At 45.6% G+C, this 20,924-nt stretch overlaps 2 protein-coding genes across 2 annotated transcripts; both read right to left on the bottom strand.

The window, feature by feature from the left end:
• Positions 1–5,383: 5,383 nt before the first annotated feature.
• Positions 5,384–6,568, bottom strand: HCAR2 (hydroxycarboxylic acid receptor 2). Its single transcript, XM_007472206.1, is given in 1 exon segment — positions 5,384–6,568. A coding segment is annotated over 1 exon segment (1,185 nt).
• Positions 6,569–18,709: 12,141 nt separating this feature from the next.
• HCAR1 (hydroxycarboxylic acid receptor 1) lies at positions 18,710–19,936 on the bottom strand. The gene is given in 1 exon segment (XM_007472205.1): positions 18,710–19,936. A coding segment is annotated over 1 exon segment (1,227 nt).
• Positions 19,937–20,924: the final 988 nt, after the last annotated feature.

Genomic DNA, 20,924 nt, shown 5'->3' with positions numbered 1-20,924 from the left:
CACCGGGCTGTAAAATAGCCATGTTTCCTTTGTCATAGCAGACGCAGAATTCAGTGAACAGAATGTCATGGCTAGGTACTCACCACAGCTAAGCCTGCCAAAGAGTATGTCTTGGACTCGAGTTTATTAAGTAATATATAAAATTGCAAAGATTTTAATTCTCTAGGAAGGCCTTCGGAAGGGCTCTAGCAGTCAACAACTGGAGGTCCACATCTGTTTGGGTTTGGGGCAGTGTGAACTGCATTTCTTCCTCAAGGTTGGCTGATTACCTGTCTGTTCTCCAGAGTTTTGTAACATGGCAGAAATTTTGGAAGCAAGAGAATTGAGATCAAGTCTGCTGAAAGCGCAAACATGGTTTTTAAGGGAGTGATGTGGGTGGTGGTCTGAAATGTTATCTGAGGAACGCCTGGCAGTCAGCATGAGTTCACATAAACAGTAGTTTAAAAATACCCTTTAGGGACTTCCCTGGTGGCACAGTGGTTAAGAATCCGCCTGCCAATGCAGGGGACACGGGTTCAAGCCCTGGTCCGGGAAGATCCCACATGCCGCGGAACAACTAAGCCCGTGCGCCACAGCTACTGAGCCTGCGCTCTAGAGCCCGCGAGCCACAACTACTGAGCTTACGTGCCACAGCTACTGAAGCCCGCGCGCCTGGAGCCCGTGCTCTGCAACAAGAGAAGCCACCGCAATGAGACACTGGTGCGCCACCATCTAAGAGTAGCCCCTGCACGCCGCAACCAGAGAAAAGCCCCCGCGCGGCAACGAAGACCCAATGCAGTCAAAAATAAATTAATTAATTAATATTTAAAAATTAAAATACCCTTTAGTGGTTACTAGAGGAAGGCGGTGGGGGAGGGGGAATTGGATGAAGATAGTCAAAGGTACAAACTACCAGTTATAAGATAAATAATTCCTAGGGATGTGTTGTATAACACGAGAGATATAATTAACTCTGCTGTATGTTATAGATGAAAGTTGTTAAGAAAGTAAATCCTAAGAGTTCTCATCACAGGAAAAATTTTTTTCTGTTTCTTTAATTTTGTATCTATATGAGATGATAGATATTTACTAAACTTATCATGATCATTATTTCATGTTGTATGTAAGTCAAATCATTATGCTTACACCTTAAACTTCTGCAGTGCTGTATGTCAATTATATCTCCAGAAAACTGGAAAAAAAAAAAAAAAACCCTTTACACAGCAGCCATGTGATTGTTGTCCTAATGACCCTTTTATAAAATGTGGTTTGGGACCAATCAGATTATTTCTTATGAGAATCTGACCTGAGAGACACAGGTATTGAGGGTTGAATCATGTTCATGGTTGAGCCAGGTGAAGAGCTGTGCGCTGGTGTCCTGGGTCTGCCCACGCCTGGTTGAATTCTCTCTTAGCTTCTGTGAGATACGCCACTATATTTCTTCTCTCTTTAATTTTTTTGCTTAAGTTAAGCGTGTTTCAGTTACTTCACCCATAAGCACTTGGAGTTAAACAGTTATAGTAAGGCATCTTCTCCCTACCATGAGAAAGGGAAAAAATAAAAAAAGAGGAATTTCCAGTAACACAAACAACCCAGCCTCAGCTATTGAAGAATTTCATCAAAATTTCCTTTCCAATTTGAAGAAGTCGCCAATTTGATCCAAAAGATGGGGGAGCAGGAGATGATCCATATTTCCGTCTGTTGGTAATTGGTCAATTTCCAGTACCTAGTGGCTTCACCAAGGCACTGTGGTTAACCGAATCCCTCAGCTAAATTCTGATTGTAGAAACAAAGTGGGGGAAGAGAGAGGCGAGCTGGGCTTGATGGACCGTCTGTGAATCCAACTGCTTGTTGTAAGCAGGAAGGTCAGCAGATTGACAGACCATAATCCGGAAGTATTTTGACTATTAAACCAAAGGGCATGTTAAGGATCAGAATACTAGGTGCAGTTTAAATCTCTTCCAGTCAGGCAAGGTGCCCTGGGGCAGATAGGCTAATAAACTTGGAAAGGTAAGAGAGTTCATAAAATCAGAAACAAAGACAATTTTGTACCCCTGATTTTATGGTTCTGGACTTAGGGGTAATCCCGCCCCTTTTTTTTTTTTAACATACACCATGCGGGATCTTAGTTCCCCAACCAGGGACTGAACCCGCACCCCCTGCAGTAACCACTGAACCGCCAGGGAAGTCCCAGGGCATTTCTTTGGGGGCAGCTAAAAGGAAGTCCTACTTTTTTACATTGCAGAGAGTAAACTCATGGAACTCATGACCCCAAGAACTGGTACCCTCCAAAATATAGAGGAAGTAATGAAAAAGAGATGTGTAAATGATGATAACTGCCCCTTCCAATATGTATATAGACACACAGACATGCATACATATAGTTACACACACACACCACACACATACACACACACACACACACTCACATGTTGTACCACACGCAGTTTGAGACTGAGTAGAATACGCCATTGGTTTAGCCCAGAATGTCATTGCTTGCTCCCTTTTAAAATTAATGTTGGCATTCTCCTGGACAGGGAAACAGAAATATTTAGGAGACTGCTCTCTCTCTTTTTTTTTTAAATTGAGGTAGTTGATTACAATGTTGTGTTCATTTCAGATATACAGCAAAGTGATTCAGTTATACATATTCTTTTCCATTATGGTTTATTATAGGATATTGAATACAGTTCCCTGCGCTATACAGTAGGACCTTGTTTATCTATTTTATATATAGTTTGTATCTGCTAAACCCAAACTCCTAATTTATCCCTCCCCCACCCCCTCTCCCCTTTGGTAACTATATGTTTGTTTTCGATGTCTGTGTCTGTTCCTGTTTCATAAATAAGTTCATTTGTATCATATTTTAGATTCCACATATAAATGATATCATACAGTATTTGTCTTTGTCTGACATACTTCATTTGATATGATAATCTCTAGGTCCATCCATGTTGTTGCAAATGGCATTTTTTCATTCTTTTCTTTTAAAATTATTTATTTATTTATTTATTTATTTTGGGATGTGTTGGGTCTTCGTTGCTGTGCGTGGGCTTTCTCTAGTGGCGACGAGTGGGGGCTACTCTTCGTTGCAGTGCAAGGGCTTCTCACTGCGGTGGCTTCTCTTATTGCAGAGCACAGGCTCTAGGTGCGCGGGCTTCAGTAGTTGTGGCACGTGGGCTCAGTAGCTGTGGCTCGTGGGCTCTAGAGAGCAGGCTCAGTAGTTGTGGCGCACAGGCTTAGCTGCTCCGCGGCATGTGGGATCTTCCCAGACCAGGGCTCGAACCCGTGGCCCCTGAATTGGCAGGCCGATTCTTAACCACTGCGCTGCCAGGGAAGCCCTAAATTTTTGCTTTTTTTAAGCCACCAAATTTGTGGTACTTTGCTATGGAGCCCTAGGAGACTAATACACTCACTCACCTCAGGGCCTTTGCACTTACCATCCCCTCTGCCTAGAATGCCCTTCCTCCAGATTTTTGCACTGTTTGCTCTGTCTTGTTATTCATTGCTCAGCTCCAGGTCACTTCCCAGTCATCCCAGTCCCACCCCCTTTTTAGCCTGTCACCCTGCTTTGTTGGCTTCAGAGTCCTCATAGTCATCCCAAGCTCCCTTTCCATTTATTTGTCTACTTCTTTTCTGTCCGCCTCCCCACCTTGAATGTGAGTTCTATGAGAAGAGGGTCCTGGGGACCTTGTTCCTTGCTCTATTTCCATCAACCACTCAGAACACAACAGCACACAGCTGGTGCTTAATACATAAAAGCTGATGGGGTGAATGAACAAAAGGACGGATGTGGGTTGTTAGTTCTGAACAGGTTGGAGTTTCACAGCTGGGTTCCCTGCTGACTCATGCATCTGGGAATCCCTGCTTTCCTCTGAGCTCAGCTCTGCTCATCTGTTCCTCTTTAAGAAGGTGCTCTCTGCTTTTAACTTTCTGTCTCTAGGAGTTAACTGAAAAAACAGACAAGCACACTGATCAAAAAACACTTCAGAACCTCAAGAGCGTTCATCTTTCTTCCTTTACTGCCATTCAGCCGTGGCTGGGAGGCTGAGTATCTGCATTTCTTATTGGCATCCGAGTCACAATGCCAAAGCAAGCCTCATCTTGCTAAAGAACTGAGTGGAAGTGAAAGCGTAACAGAAACTTGGACCGATCACAGACTCAAACCAGTACATCTCCTTTCCATCCCAGAACTGGGAACTGAAACCATTCCACAGGAAGTTCTCTCCTCCCCCAGTCTGGCTGGATTCCTTTTTTAATACACAGATACTCATAGCAACATTCACCAAGCCCTAAATGAAGCAAAGTGCTCTTGCAATCCTGTCTGTACTACCCTTCTGAATTAAATTGCTTTTACTTCTCCCAGCTCTCTCCCATCTTTGTTCGAATGCATATGTAAGTTTTACTTAACTATCTCATGTTGCAAGTCAGAGTCACGTCCTTTTCTTACTTTACAGTATGTGGTATTTTTCTACCAGGGCAACCTGGTTGAAAATTTTATGGGTTAACAACACATAAAATTCTCCACTTAAGTAAGAAGTCCATTTCTGTGAACCATCACCCAGACACATGCAACACCAGACTGTGTGTCTCATAGCAAAGTTTATTGAAGTGGTAGATTTCTTATAGAAACACAAGCAAATGAACCAGGAGGAAGCTTTCCCCCCTCTAACCATTGGGCAGCATTTCCCTTTTAGTGATAAAAGCAAACAGAGGCGGCAAGCAGCTCTCTCCCTGAAGTCTTTTTAACAGTTCAACCTTCAAATTAGTGTAAACAAGAGAGGAATGGATTCCTTGCAGGTTGTAACATAAATGCCATTTCCTTTCCCTTAGTAACACTGTTTTGCTCAGTCCCTCCTGGGGCAAATGCCCTCCTTACCAGCACTGGAAACTTGGATATTAACCAGAGCTTATGAGTTTCTGTCTGATTCATTTCTGCTAAAGCATAGCTGAAAGATGGATTGGTCCCATGGAACCCAGGTGACCTCCTGGCCTGTTTCATGATGCCTGGGCTCCCTCCAGGAGCAATAATTCCCCTCCAATCACTTAGCTTTCCTTATCCCAGTGGGAGCCCACAAACAGGCTAGGCGTCACCCCAGGAGCTGAGAACCATCTAAGTCTCAGGCAGGTGAAAGAAAGAGGCCGGTGAGTCACAGGTGCCAGTGGGTGTCTCTGTGGCTCCAACTCTCCAGCAGCAGAAATGTGGACAGTTTTGCCATCTTCAGTTCTGCGAGTGTCCAAGACTGAACAGAAGTTTCAGACACCCAGAAGCTCTTCCTCCGTTCCCCCAAGATCCCGGTGGAGACACACTGCAACCAAGCAGCCTGTGCTGCCAGACAAGTTCTCTAAATCTGATTCTCTGGATCTGGAAGTTCTGGGAAACCACAGGCCAAGGCTCGTGATGTTACTCTGTGTACCAGCCCAGCTGCTTCTCCAGAGATCTTGGTCCTTGACGACCGTCTCCCTTCTTGGCTTGGTTATTTTAAGGAGAGGCTGGAGTCAGATAAGAGGGGCTCTGAGGCTCACTGGGATTGGCCATTAAAGTGTCGGGAACATTCTTGATAGTACTCAGATCCCCCGTGAGCTCGGCACTTGTGCTGCGGTTATTCTCGGACTCAACCGGCACCTTCCTCCGCAGGCAGCGGTTGATCAAGGCGGAAAAGAAGTTGGGGAAAGAGGGGCTGGAGAAGTAATACACCAGGGGGTCCAGCATGCTGTTCATGTAGGTGAAGCTGAGGGTGATATAAAAAGCCAGGTCCACCGAGCGATAGGTGTCACAGTTCCCCGTACCAGCGGTGTGCAGGAGCCAGAAAATGCGTATGCGTGCGGCCACACTGGGCAGGAAGCAGATGATGAAGACAATGGCCACCACCATGATGAAGTTGATGGCCCTCTTGATCTTGACATGCTTGTTCATTTGTCGCTGCCGCAGGCTCCAGATGATTCTGGCCGAGCAGAACAGGATGATGCTCAGGGGCAGGAAGAACTCCAGGAGGAACATGGCATCGTGCCAGCGGAAAGTATGGCAGATGTTGAAGCTACTGCACAGATTCGAATTGTGATTCCTGATCAGCATCTTTTTGTACAGGAGGTGGATCGTCAGGCCGATAGTGATGCCCCACAAGAGGCAGGAGATGAGCGCCGCCGTCCGATTGGAGATCTTGTTCAGAGCGTGATGGGGATGGACCACTCGGAAATACCTGTCCACGGCCACCACCGTGAGGAAGATGATGCTGCCCTGGCGGTTCATGGCCAACATGAAAAGCATCAACCGGCAGGGGATTTCCCCAAACCTCCAGTCCCACTTCCTCACATAGTTGTCGGTCAGGAAAGGCAGGCAGATGATCAGGAGAAAGTCAGCCACAGCCAAGTTGAACAGAAACACCCGGCTGGCTTTCCAGGACTTGAGGTGGAAGCAGAAAACCCACAGGGCAAGGCCATTGCCCAGGAGCCCGAACACAAACTCCAGCCCCACCACCGGCGGCAGCACCTTGGCAATGAAATCATCCCGGAACACACAGCAGTTCTTCTTGCCTATTTCCAGAAAATGATTCTGCGGCTGGGACGGGTTCATGAGTGAAAATCGCATTGGTCTTAGGGAGCGCCTCACCTAGCGAACGCTCAGGGAACAAGGTGTGGGTCTGAGTGGCGAACCTGTGGTTCAGCACTCGCCTTTATGTCATGTCAGGGTGTTGAAATAGATGACTGAATGGTTACCAGGAAACTACGAAATCGCTTTAAAAAAAAAAAAACAAAAAGCCAGCAAGGCTCTTATGCAACCTGCTGTTTGCATAAACAAATAACAAAAAAAATCCCCGGGCATATAAGAACCCACAAAATTTTCTAAATGTAAAGAATACGTTTGGGCAAGCAGACTGTCATTGTGAATTATGACATGACATAATTCAAGCAGACTGAAATGTGGAAGGCTGTGTGCCTGTATACTGAATACTTAACATGGGAGAATTAATTCACTGTCATGCGGTTGCCTTTGCATAACAAACAAAACAACAACAGCAGTAGTACTTTACTGTGCTCAACAGAAACACGAATAATTAGCACGGAATATGAACAGGCTTATGTTTTAAGAAACAGTAGCATGTGTGTGGTTTTTTTTTTTTTTTGGAAAAGGCCGAGCGGACAGTAATTGTCTAGTATTTTATGAGGACAGATGTGTTGCATTTGATGTTTCCATGCCATCTTCTTTGGAAAACATGGGTTGCTTTTCTACACCAGAACCCTGCAATTAATCCCCAGCTAAGGGGGAAAAAAAGCTATCTGAGAGCAGCATGCCATTTCATAAGATGCTTGAAAACTTGAACCCAGTTGGATTGCCAGTGGTATGTTACAATAAGTTATTTTTTTTTCTTTGTTTGTGTTAGATTTTGAGATGGCTTCTTGCTCAAGTAAGTAATTTATTGTTGAGCACGTGACTTACTAAAATTAATAAGCTTTATTTTTTAGAGCAGTTTTAGGTTCCCAGCAAAACTGAGTGGAAAGTACAGAGCGTATATATACCAGCGGTATGCCAGCTGTCCCCACACGCACACAACCTCCCCCGTGATGCACGCGATATTTTAAAAGCCCCCATTTTTGGAAAATTAAACTTAGAGAATGTAAAAAGACTTTGACCTCTGCCTTGCAGCAGGTCATCGTTTCACACATCATTTCTTTGCTTTTCAGTATAATTGGGTGTAACACTACAGAACATTTCCACCCTGTAGCATTTTGGTCTGATGAATTCTTGCCGTGCAAGAGGTTCTGAGTTGTGTTGCTTCTTCGAGTGAGAAGTAGGACATCTGCTTCTTTGGTTTCACACCCAGGTTCCACGATAGGGATTTGTAGACGCCTCCCAGGAAACGGCAGTCAGGATGATCTAATGTTAGACTCACACAGGAAGCAGTGGCACTTGATGATGAAGACGATGATGAAGATGGTGTTGGCACCCCCGTTAGGGGGAGCTTCCTTTGTGCCAGACGCCATGCTCAGCGCTTTATTTTTATTTATTTATTTATTTGGCTGTGCTGCTTGGCATGCAGGATCTTAGTCCCCCCACCAGGGATTGAACCTGTGCCCCCCCCCCCTGCAGTGGAAGCACGGAGTCTTAACCACTGGACTGCCAGGGAAATCCCATCATTATCTTTAATACATTATCTTGTTTTCCCCTGACTGCAGTCCATGAGGTAGGGACTCTTACTGATTCCAGTTTCAAAATGAGGAAGCTCAGAGAGGTTGGTCATCTATTCAAGGCTAAGCAGCTAATAAGATTTGAATCTGGCACTGGCTTCAAGGCCTGTGTCCCTAACCATTACACCACACTGCCTCTTATTATATTATTGCCCCTTCTAGAAGGCTGTACTGGATTGAGGTCACATTATGTGGCTGTAGTTAGACTCTAGTGAAATGACTAGTATTTGCTTCCCATCCTTGCTGCCTGTGAATATCCTGCTCCCTTCTTGGATGCATGTGGACTTGTCAATGACATTCATAAAGTAACCCTAAGTAACCCTAAATAAACCCTAAGTGCCTTTATTAACTAAGGGTCAGAAAACCTGACTATTCATGATAGTTATTTTGGGGAACTGGAATTTGCAAGGGATCCTCCCTTTCTAAGTTTTACAATTTCATAATATTTCCTTTTTTTCTTTTTTTTTTTTTGGCTGCATTGGGTCTTCGTTGCTGGCCGTGGGCTTTCTCTAGTGGTGGCGAGCAGGGCTACTCTTCTTTGCAGTGTGTGGACTTACTGCGGTGGCTCCTCTTGTTGCGGAGCACAGGCTCTAGGCGCGTGGGCTTCAATAGTTGTGGCTCGCAGGCTCAGTAGTTGTGACCCACGGGTTTCGTTGCTCCGCGGCATGTGTGATCTTTCCGGACCAGGGCTTGAACCCGTGTCCCCTGCATTGGCAGGCGGATTCTTAACCACTGCACCACCAGAGAAGCCCAATATTTGCTTTTTAAAAAGAAAAAAAAGTCATAGGGGACTTCCCTGGCAGTCTAGCCATTAAGACTTCGCCTTCCAGTGCAGGGGGTGTGGGTTCCATCCCTGGTCGGGGAGCTAAGATTCCACGTGCCTCGCGGCCAAAACACCAAAATATAAAACAGAAGCAATATTATAACAAAGTCAATAAAGACTTTAAAAATGGTCCACATCAAAAAAAATCTTAAAAAAAATGAAAACAAACAAAAAAAACAATACCATGGATAAAATTAGGAAAGAACAACAATAGATACTGTTACGTTTGAAAAAAAGAGAGAAATTGGAGGCCCTGGATGCCTTTTTCTCACTCCATCATTAGCCGTGAAACCTCTTAACCCCTGAGCTTCCTCATGTATAAAGTGGGGGATGAGACCATCTTCCAGCTTCTTTCCAGTTCTCACACCCTAGGATTCTAAATCCAGGTCCACAACTACTCAGACAGAATGTCAATCCCAGCCTCCCTGGATTCTGGCCCTGCTATGGAATTTCCTGTCTTCTGATTGTGCTGTGGGCATGTTTTTGCTTTGTTCTTGTCTTTTTTTTTTTTTTTTTTTTTTTTTTTTTCTTACTAGTGCATGACTTGTACAGAAACTTGTCCCAGTGAATCATTTCAACAGCTCAGGCAGTGATTCTACCGAGTTTGGGGGAAACTCCGCTTAACATTTGTGACTTTCACGATTAATTCGAATCTCCATGCCTACCTAGTTCTCTTAGTACAACTGGAATGTGCCCCTGAACGGGACGGAACTACTTTTTAAAATTAAAAATAACAATAGCGGGGCTTCCCTGGTGGCGCAGTGGTTGAGAGTCCACCTGCCAATGCAGGGACACGTGTTCAATCCCTGGTCCGGGAGGATCCCACATGCCGGGGAGCGGCTAAGCCCATGCGCCACAACTATGGAGCCTGCACTCTAGAGCCCATGAGCCACAACTACTGAGCCTGTGTGCCGCAACTACTGAAGCCCGCATGCCTAGAGCCCGTGCTCCACAACAAGAGAGGCCACCGCAATGAGAAGCCCAGGCACCGCAACTAGAGAAAGCCCGCGCGCAGCAACGAAGACCCAACTCAGCCAAAAATAAATAAATAAAATAAATAGATTTATTAAAAAAAAATAATAATAACAATAGCTGTCCTTTATCAAATGCTTGCTTTGTGCCAGGCATAAGGCTAAGAGATGTGCCTACGAGATCTCATTTAATCCTCTCAAAAACCCTGTGAGATGTCCTGTTATGATCACCATCTCCATTTTACAGATCAGAAACCCCAGAGACGTTAATTCACTGTTTGCCTTTTTTTTAAAATTGTAGTTGATTTACAATGTTGTGTTAGTTTCTGCTGTACAGCAAAATGACTCAGTTATACACATATATATATTCTTTTTCATGTCCTTTTCCATCATGGTTTATCACAGGATATTGAATATAGTTCCCTGTGCTATACAGTAGGACCTTGTTTATCCATCCGTCCCTGGTGGTCTAGTGGTTTGAATTTGGCACTCTCTCACTGTTTGTCTTTGAACGTAGCTGGGGTCTCTGTTTTAGTTATCTAATGCTGTGTCACAAACCACCACAAAATTTAGTGGCTTAAAACAATCACCATTGTATTATCTCTCGTGGTTCTATGGGTTGACCGGGCTCAGCTGGTTGGTCCTCGTTTGGGGTCTCTTAGATGGCAGGTAGGCTCACGCAGGCCATTTGGGATGCCTGGGCTTCTCTCCCTTTTCATATGGTCTGTGTCTCTCTATATGCCATCTGCACACAGCCTCTTCACATATTCTTTCCGCTGAGCGCGCTGGACTTCTTACAAGGCTACTCAACACTTCCGAAAGCACGCAGGCAGACCTTCTGAACGCCTAGGCTCGGAAATCCCAGAACATCACCTCCACCACATTCTACTGGCTAAGGCAAGTCACCACGCCAGCCCATATTCCACGGGGAGGGCCACATAAGGGTGTGGGTTCAGGAGGCACAGTTCATTGGTGGTATTTGGGGAGACTTGCCTCTGCAGGTAGTAAATGACATTGAGTTGGGGCATTTGGGAAATGAGAGATCTTTGGACCACTAGTGGAGAAGGAGAAAGAGGAATTGGGAAGTAAAAGGGGGCAGAGGAAGCTGGTGATGCTGACTAGCAGCGACATTGAAAGAAAGGAGGAGGGCAGTTCAGGGTTGTGAAACGTGGTGTTAAATTTGTTGCAGAAAACCTAGGGCAAACCAGAATGACCAAAGAATCCTGAAAAAGAAGAACAAAGTTGGAGAATTCACATTTCCCAATTTAAAAACTTACTGCGAAACTACAGTAATCAAGGGGCTCCCCTGGTGGCGCAGTGGTTGAGAGTCCGCCTGCCGATGCAGGGGACGCGGGTTCGAGCCCTGGTCCGGGAAGATCCCACGTGCCGCGGAGCGGCTAAGCCTGTGCGCCACAACTACTTAGCCTGTGCTCCAGAGACCGTGTGACACAACTACTGAGCCCGCGCATCACAACTACGGAGCCCACGTGCTACAGCTACTGAAGCCTGGGTGCCTAGAGCCCGTGCTCCGCAACAAGAGAAGCCACCGCCTTGAGAAGCCCACGCACCGCAACAAAGAGTAGCCCCGCTAGTCGCAACTAGAGAAAGCCTGTGCACAGCAACGAAGACCCAATGCAACCAAAAATAAATAAATAATAAATGAATTTTTTAAAAAAAAACTACAGTAATCAAGACAGTGTGGTTCCGGCATAAGAATAGATATATAGATCAATAGAGCAGGATTGAGAGTCCAGAAATAAACTCTTGCATTTATGGTCAGCTGATTTTATAACAAGGGTGCTAAAACAAATCCATGGGAGAAAGAATCATCTTTTTAATAAATGCTGCTAGATGACTGAATAGGCATAAGAATGAAGTTGGATCCTTTCCTTGAACCGTCCACAAAAATGAACTCAGAATGGATCACAGACCTAAATGTAAGACATAAAACTCTTAGAAGAAAACCTAAGAGTAAGTCGTCATGACCTTGGCTTAGGCAAAGCCTTCCTAGGTACAACACCAAACACACAAACAAGCAAAAAAAATGATACATTGGACTTCACCACTTTAAAGGAGTAAAGGTTTTTTTTTTTTTAAAGATAGGTACTTTATTTAATTAATTAATTAATTTTTGGCTGTGTTGGGTCTTCGTTTCTGTGCCAGGGCTTTCTCTAGTTGCGGCAAGCGGGGGCCACTCTTCATCGCAGTGCGCAGGCCCCTCACTATTGCGGCCTCTCTTGTTGCGGAGCACAGGCTCCAGACGCGCAGGCTCAGTAGTTGTGGCTCACGGGCCTAGTTGCTCTGCGGCATGTGGGATCTTCCCAGACCAGGGCTCGAACCCGTGTCCCCTGCATTAGCAGGCAGATTCTCAACCACTGCACCACCAGGGAAGCCCGGAGTAAAGGTTTTTGATTTTGTTTCATTTTTGAAAAAGAAGGAGAAAAATGCTTATTAAACAAAGCAACCAAACAGGGGCCTGCTGGCAAGGGCATGGAAGAAGTGTCTCTCATACACTGTCGGTGGGAGTCTAAGTTGGTTCAGCCTTTTTCTTGGGTGGTTTGGTGGTATCTATCAAGGTTATAATAAAAGCTAATATAATAAGAGCTAACACAAGATAATAATAAGGGCTGATAGAAATAGAGCTACTCCATTTGGGCACTAGTGTAGGTGCTTTGTAAGCTAAACTTGTTTAGTGCTTAGAACATCCTTAAGGGATAGGTATTGTTCTTTTGCAGACAAGAAAAACAAAGCAGTGAGAGGTTAAGTAACTTGCGTGAGGTCACACAGCTAGTAAGGAAAGGAGATAGGATTTGAACCCACACAGTGTGGCTGCAGGGGCTATTCTCTCAGCCACTGTGCACACTACCTCACTCAATATGCCTGACCTCTGACTCAACAATTCCATGTCTAAGGATCTATCTTCTAAAACCTCTGGCACATTTACCCAAAGATATATCATTCAGAATGTTCACCGTAGGATGACAGCAATAGAGGAAAATCGGAAATAACTTTAAATGTCTGTTAAAAGGCCACTGGTTAAATAAACTACATGTGGTTCAGTTACACAATGAAATATAATAAAAAACAAGGAGCTTAATCTCTATTCTGATATAGGAAGATATTCCTGATAAGAGTACCTTGCAAAATTATCATCTATCTATCTATCTATCTATCTATCTATCTATCTTGCTTTAGCAACACTAAAGATTCATTAGTTTTGTGCAAGAGTGTATATAGCCCAAATGTTAAAAGTTATCACCTCGGGACTTCCCTGGTGGTCCAGTAGTTAAGACTCCGCACTTCCACTGCAGGGGGCAGGGGTTCAGTCCCTGGTCTGGGAACAAAGATCCCTGTGTGCCGCATGGGCATGGCCAAAAAAAAAAAAAAGTCATTACCTCTAGAAAATGAGATTAAGAGGAATGAAAGGAAGACTTACTGCTTACTTTACATACTTGTGTGTTCCTTGAGTTTTGAACAAAAACATGTATGCCTCTGTGATTAAATAAATGTAATTCCTGTTTAAAAAGAAAGGGGTCTGCAAGGCTATTCACAAATCTTCTATCAAGAAAGATTGTGAGCAGACCCTTCTTACCTGGGTGGATCTCAGGGCTTCACCTCTTACCAGGTTGTTGTAGCCCAGCCTGGACTTTTCGTTCCTGTCCCATTGATCTTCCTGCAGTTCCCAAAGAATCTGCATTCTCATCTCTCTCCTCTCTAACTGGAACACCTTTCCCCACTGAGTCATCTTGATGCCAGAATCTTGACTCTCTGTGCACCGATGCCGAACAGAAATACAGAGTTATGGAGGAGAAAGAAAGAGTGGCTTTATTTCTTTGCCAGGCAAAGAGGGAACACAGTAGGCTAGCGCCTCAAGAACTGTGCCCTCCTCCCTGGGGAATAGGGAGGGGTCTTATAGTCGGGGCTTATGGTCAGGGGTATGTGATAAGGACTAAGACAGTAACAGTCTTGCATTCTTCTTTCTTCTGCACAGTTTCAAAAGGGTGGGGTTGCTGACAAGATTAGGGTGTGTGCAGGATGTCAGGTGGTTGGTCTCCTAATCTTTTTTTTCTTTTTTAATTAATTAATTAATTTTTATTTTTGGCTGTCTTGGGTCTTTGTTGCTGCGCGCAGGCTTTTCTCTAGTTGCGGTGAGGGGGAGCTACTCTTAGTTGCGGTTCGCTGGCTTCTCATTGGGTGGCTTCTCTTGTTGCAGAGCACGGGCTCTAGGTGCGCAGGCTTCAGTAGTTGTGGCACTCAGGCTCAACAGTTGTGGCTCACAGGCTCTAAAGCACAGGCTCAGTAGTGGTGGTGCACGGGCTTAGCTGCTCCATGGCATGTAGGATCTTCCCAGACCAGGGCTCTAACCCGTGTCCACTGCACTGGTAGCAGGATTCTTAACCACTGCACCACCAGGGAAGCCCTTGGTCTCCTAATCTTGATGAGCTTGTCTAGTCCCTTTAATCTTTCCTCAAGTGGTTTCCTGGCGGCTCCCCGCTTGATTAGCAACTGTTCTAATCTGCCCTTTGGAACTCAGGGAAGGTCATGGAGGCTGGAGTCTTGCCTACAAGAAATGGGGGACAAAAAGGCCTCCACGCCTGGGACCCCTGTAGGGTCCTGTTAGGTTTCAGTCTGGTTGCCTCTTCTCCATCCTTCAGGGCTAAGTTCACAAGTCACTTCCTCTGAGAAGCCTTCCCTCACCCCCTAAGCCAGGATTAAGGGCCCCTGGGTTCTCCTGTAGAACGCTAAGTTTACCACTTTCGCTGCAGTTGCCCTGAATGGTAAATTTACTTTTTCCTTGGTTTCTACAATGGAACCCATGGGTTGAGGGGCTATGTTTTTTTGTGTTTTTACTGTGCCTGGTACAGAGCTGGTGCCTAATAAATGTTCCTTGAAAGAGGGAATGAATGAATGAATGAATCTTTACAAGGAAGAAAATATTGACCCCCTTCTCACTGCAACTGTATCATCACTGGAAGCTGAGTATAGATTAAGCCCACATGTAAGCCCATCTATTCATTCTGCCCCATCTCAACCTCTCTACACATAAAATGTATGGCCCCAGCTTCATGGATGAGTTCAAAGGGTCCTGTGTTTAGTTTAACGCCCTGCTGTCGCCATCTTGAAATTCTCAATTCTTTCTGAATGAGGGACCTTGCATTTTCACTTTGAACTGGGCCCTGCAAATTATCAATATTAGCTGATCCTGAAGCCATTTATGCACTCACTGGGATGATGGGGAGTCTTGAGTAATATTGGAAACCTCTGTGGATTCAAAGGCCCAGAAAGCAGCAAGCTGAGACTGTGCATTGCAGTGTGGCCACCTCCCCACCTTGCTAGGGAACCTTTAATAAATGGCCCAACCCCTTGTGCCCAGAGTTCCAATCCCATCCAAGCAGCCCCTGCACACTGGTGACCTCAGACACCATCTTAACCATGTCGGTTGTCAGAAAGGGTAAGGAAGCCCATTCTGAGAATAGACCAGAACCTAAATGTTTATGTTGTCAGCACCAATAAAAGGTACCTCTTATTTTTTCCATATAGTTCCTGTATTATCCCTTCTCGCTTTTATGTGACTTTCCTGAAAGACCTTGAGTCAGAGGCCACAATATTTCTTTTAAATCGATGACTTTTTCCTATTCCAGGTAGTTTAAACAAAGCTTTGTCAACAAAGCTATATGACTCTTCCTTACAATTCTGAACACTTCTTGATAACATTTGTTTCATCACATTCTATGAATTTTAAAAAAGAGAAGCAAAACCAGAGTCAAGACTGTGGTTGTAAAACGGTGCACCTAAGATTGGGACATGAACCCCTGTGCCAGGATCCAAACCTGGCCAAACCCCACAGTCTTTCAACTGTGATCACGCACCTGGTTTCAGGACTTAATGAAGTTCAGGTTCTTGATGATGTCTCGTCGCAGAAAGAATTCAGTGAGAGACAAAGTGATGGGTAGGAAGTGGATTTATTTAGAGAGAAACACACTCTGCAGACAGAGTGTGGGCCATCTCAGAAGGTGAGAAAGGCAATGGGGTATGGGGTTGTCAGTTTTTATAGGGGTGGGTAATTTCATAGGCTAATGAGTGGGAGGAGTATTCCAGCTATTTTGGAAAGGGGCGGGGATTTCCAGGAATTGGGCCACCGCCCACTTTTTGATCCTTCTGGTCGGTCTTGGAACTGTCATGGCACCTGTTGCTGTGTCATTTAGCTTGCTGATGTGTTACAGTGAGCGTATACTGAGGCTCAAGCTCTAGCAGAAGTTGACTTGCCCGCCATCTTGGACCCATTTGGTTCTAATCAGTTTATGTCATGTCCTTGGGCTACATCATCCTTTCAAAGGTTGTGCCCTGACCCCTTCCCTCTTGTTTCAGTTGGGGATTTGATTTTTGTTTTCGTTTATTTTTGCTGTTTTTTAATGAGAACCTCAGCCTACCGTGTCCTTCTGGATTTTTTTGGATTTCTTTCCTTGGAGGGTAAAGTCTCATGAATCTTTTTTTTTTTTTATTAACATCTTTATTGGAGTATAATTGCTTTACAATGGTGTGTTAGTTTCTGCTTTATAACATAGGGAGCCAGCTATACATTTACATATATCCCCATATCTCCTCCCTCTTGCATCTCCCTCCCACCCTCCCTATCCCACCCCTCTGGGTGGTCACAAAGCACCGAGTTGATCTCTCTGTGCAGCTATGTGGCTGCTTCCCACTAGCTATCTATTTTACATTTGGTGGTATATGTAAGTCCATGCCACTCTCTCACTTTGTCCCAGCTTACACTTCCCCCTCCCCATGTCCTCAAGTCCATTCTCTACATCTGCATCTTTAGCCCCTCATGAACCTTTTCACACAGGATCACACACAGGACGTGGACTTTCTTCTGGAATCTGTTTTTATTAAGATGAAGCAACAAGGGGGCAGCCCAGGAAAGAATGAACTAAGAATAGAATTTAAAGCAGAAGTGTGGGGTTTTCACAGATTTCTATCAAGAGGATATATGGTTCTTTGATGCTGATAAGAATCCTGCTTTCACTTCTCCCCTGGAAGCTAGGGAGCCAGGGAACTCAAGTAGTCACAACAGAGCAGCTACTTACAGGCTCTGAACCCCGGGGGGAAATTGCTTCTGTGCCTCAGTTTCTTTATATGTAGAGTGTGTTAACATAATACATCATAATATTATGCACTTACTGCCAGACACTGCGCTTAACGTTTTACATGCACTTACTCATTCATTCAAATATTTACTGAGCACCTACTATGTGCAGGCATGCCTCTAGGCTCTGGGTATGTAATAGTAAGCAAAGTCCCTGTGCATCAGGATCCTACATTCAATGAATCTACCCAATGACCTTCTGATGTCAACGTTATTGTTACCCCTATTTGACAGCTGAGGAAATTGAAATTAAACGTGGTTAGGTAAAATCTTCCCCCAGGGAATTCCCTAGTGGTCCCGTGGTTAGGTCTCCAAGCTTCCACTGCAGGGGGCACAGGTTTGATCTCTGGTCAGAGAACTAACATTCCGCATGCTGCGGTGCCGCCAAAGGAAAAAAAATCTGTCCCGAGATCACACATCGTAAGCAGTTGAGCTGTGATTTGAGCTTTGTACAGCCCATCCCTGGGCTGTGCAGTGCCCCTGAAAAAGGGATTAATAGGAACAGCCTAGTGGGATGTTTCAAGCCTAAAGAATGAAAAGCTGGTAAGGGCCTTAACTGCAGAGAGTCCCCTGGGAATTTGAGAAAGTGTAAGTAAAGAAGCCAGGAACACTTTCACCACTTTGTGGCTTGAGAACGGAGCTAAGCTTGGCTTGGAATCTTTCCCCCTGGTCTAGGGCAGGGGCAGCATGTCATTCATACAGTCACCTACTTTTGAGGGTCCCATGGACATATTTGGGAAATTCATGTGTATAAGGGATACTACCCTTTCCTCCCTTTCGTGTTTGTATGGAATCCTACAATAAGAGGAAAACACTGGTGTTTGCAGAGAACAGGTCTAGAAACTATAGTCATTGAAAGGGTGAACTTCATTAACTTCTGTCTGCTTGCTACACACACGCCTCCCACCCCGCCACACACAAGTTGACTAAGGACTGTCCAGGTAAAAGGGACATTAACACAGTACCTGGCACAGAATATTAATTCAGGAAATACGTGGAAAATGAGTGATTGAATAATTCAAACTCATAGTCACATAACAAGCAGCCAAAGCAATTACGCCAGACTCAGCACTTCCCAAAGGCTAACGGGGTTTTTTCAAGCACTCAGCTCCCACTGGAAAATTTAGGGCAGGTAAACATATCCTTCAGTACTTTCTTTGAAATGCAAAGACTTGCAGATAAACGTGGAGCTCCAAGAAGGTGGGAGCAGATTGTTTGGCTGTCATTTTTCTTGGGTTCCTGAGAAGTCAGAAAAGTACAGAGGAGCCCCAGGAAGATGAAAATCATCGAGGTCGAGAATTCCCAGTCTAAAGAGCCTCACTCTGCCTGAAATAAAAATATTGACTTACACTAGTTTCTATTTTCCAAGACAAGTAAGAATTTAAGGTCAGAGGATAGGCTATTAAATTCACTAACTCTCCCAGAGAGAGAACATGATGGGTTTAAACATTACTACCTATTAACTCAGCCATTTAAAAATACACAGGAGCCAAACTCTTCCCAACCCACCACCCAACACACACACAGACACACAGACACAGACACAGACACACACACACACACACACACACACACACACACGCCCCTGTCACTGGAATCAAATCATATAAATGCAACCGACTCACATCTCAACTGGAACCTTCCAAAAAGACATAGTGATCTGCATTTCGTATCTAACAGAGTGAGGAGGATACAGCTAAGATAGAATGGCATTTTCAAAGCTCTCCACCCCTCAGCATGAATTATTTCTAAGTCGTCCATGGGTCTTCCTTGATTTTGTCCATCTGTCTGTTCTGGTGCCATCCATCACATTTGGAGATCTCACTGTACGTCGGATGGGCTTTGGAAGCTATTTGCCACACCGATGCAACTCTTGCCACAAAGGTTTGAAATGGACATCTCTTCTGGCCTCTTGGAGTGTCCTAGACGCTTAGGTCTCAGACTGTGGATTTTGAGCTTGGAGTAGAATTTGGGGAACGAGGGACTTGAAAAATAATACACCAGGGGGTCCAGCATGCTGTTCACGTAGGTGAAGCTGAGGGTGACGTGGAGGGCTACGTGGACAGAGGGATCGCAGGCGCTGGTAGGCACTGTCCAGAGGAAGTACAGCCTGGCTGACACGCTGGGCAGGTAGCAGGTGATGAACACAACCGCCACCACCATGATGAACCGGGTAGGCTTCTTCATCCGAGGCTGCCTGGCCAGGTGCTGCCTCCGCTTCAGACTCCAAATGATCTTGAAGGAGCAGAACAAGATGATGCTGAGGGGCAGGAAGAATTCCAGCTGGAACATGACGTCGTGCCAGCCGTTGGCCGACTCCATGATGAAGCTTTCACAAGTTACGGTCTTCTCTTGCACACACAGATGGCTCTCCATCAAAAGATACAGAGTCCCCAGCATGACCATAGTCCAAAGGGCACAGACGATGCCAACTGCAGTCCGGTTGGAGATGGCATTCACCATATGGTGGGGGTGGACCACTTTAAAATACCTGTCCACAGCCACCACCGTGAGGAAGACGATGCTCCCAGCCCTGTTCGTGGCCAGCATGAAGAGTGCCACCCGACAAGGGATGTCTTCAAAGGCCCATTGCCTGTGTCTGCGGTAGTAGTCTGTCCGAAAGGGCAGGCAGATCATGAGAAGGAAGTCGGCCACAGCCAAGTTGAAAAGGTAAATAGTACTTGGCTTCCAGGTCTTCATGTGAAAGCAGAAACCACACAGGGCGATGCCGTTGCCCAGGGCGCCCAGCACAAAGGCCAGGATCAGCAGCGGCGGCATCACCTGGGAGATGGGGTCCCCCTGGATGAGGCAGCACGACCTGTTTTCCATGGTGGACAGAGGACCAGTGTTCTGTGTGTTGGGCTGTGGAGTTCCCCCCAAAACACCGATGCTTACCTGAAGGCTCCAGCTGCTGCGTTTCCAACTTCCTCACCCTGCGACACAGGTACCACACGTTTGCATGGATGCAGCCACTCCGCGGAGAACAGAAACTTCGGCCAGGAAATGGGAGACTCGAGGTGGGGGGGTTCCTTTCTCTGGAGCCTGGGTCACAAGCTGCCTGTCTCCCCGAGAGCCGAAGCATGTAGCACCCCAGGGCTTTGAAACGCGGGTAATTTCACGCAGTTGTCTTTTCTGGGAAGCAGCTGGCAGGTCCGAGGAGATCCGTGCTGCAGAGGAGTAGTTGAGTCCTGTCCCAGAATGATTTTTATTTTCAGCCTCTCTCTTAGCTGGAGAATAAGCAAAGCTGCCCAGAAGGAATGAAAAAAAAGCTTATTTGTCCTCCCTCCCGGTGGAGGAATACAAACATTTCCTGGAGCCGTCCTGGGTCCCTGCCTGCGCTTTCCTCCCTAACCTTTGCCTGACTGCTGTCCTCTCCCTCATCCTGTGGGGCGCTCCCAGGCCGTGCCAGGGAGGGGAGGTTTAGCTCTGCATCTCCTCAGGGCCACTTCCTATGCCAGACCCAAAAACACAGCACTTCAAAATCAGAAGGATCTGAGGAGGAAAAAACTCCTTAATATGGCACTTGCTGGCTGTTAGAAAAATTCTCTGAAGCGAGTCGCCATTCCTCCCCCCAACCAGCACCTCCTACCCTCTGCATTCTTCCTTGGAGCCAAGTGACCAGTTGTACCACCACCAGGACCATGAAATGGATCTGAAGCCACCTCTCACGTCCATATTCATGAAACAGCCTCTTTGGGAGCCAGGTCCTCCCTCTGCTGCCAGCAAAAGAGGATTTGGCTCCGAGTTTCCCAAATTACGCCACTCAAAAGAGCAGAGTGCCATGATCTGTATGGTCTTTTTGTTTGTTTTCTTTTTT

Source organism: Lipotes vexillifer, unplaced genomic scaffold, assembly GCF_000442215.2.
Source record: "Lipotes vexillifer unplaced genomic scaffold, Lipotes_vexillifer_v1.1 scaffold21, whole genome shotgun sequence".
Lineage (NCBI taxonomy): Eukaryota > Metazoa > Chordata > Mammalia > Artiodactyla > Lipotidae > Lipotes > Lipotes vexillifer.
This window is presented reverse-complemented; position numbering and strand designations above follow the sequence as displayed.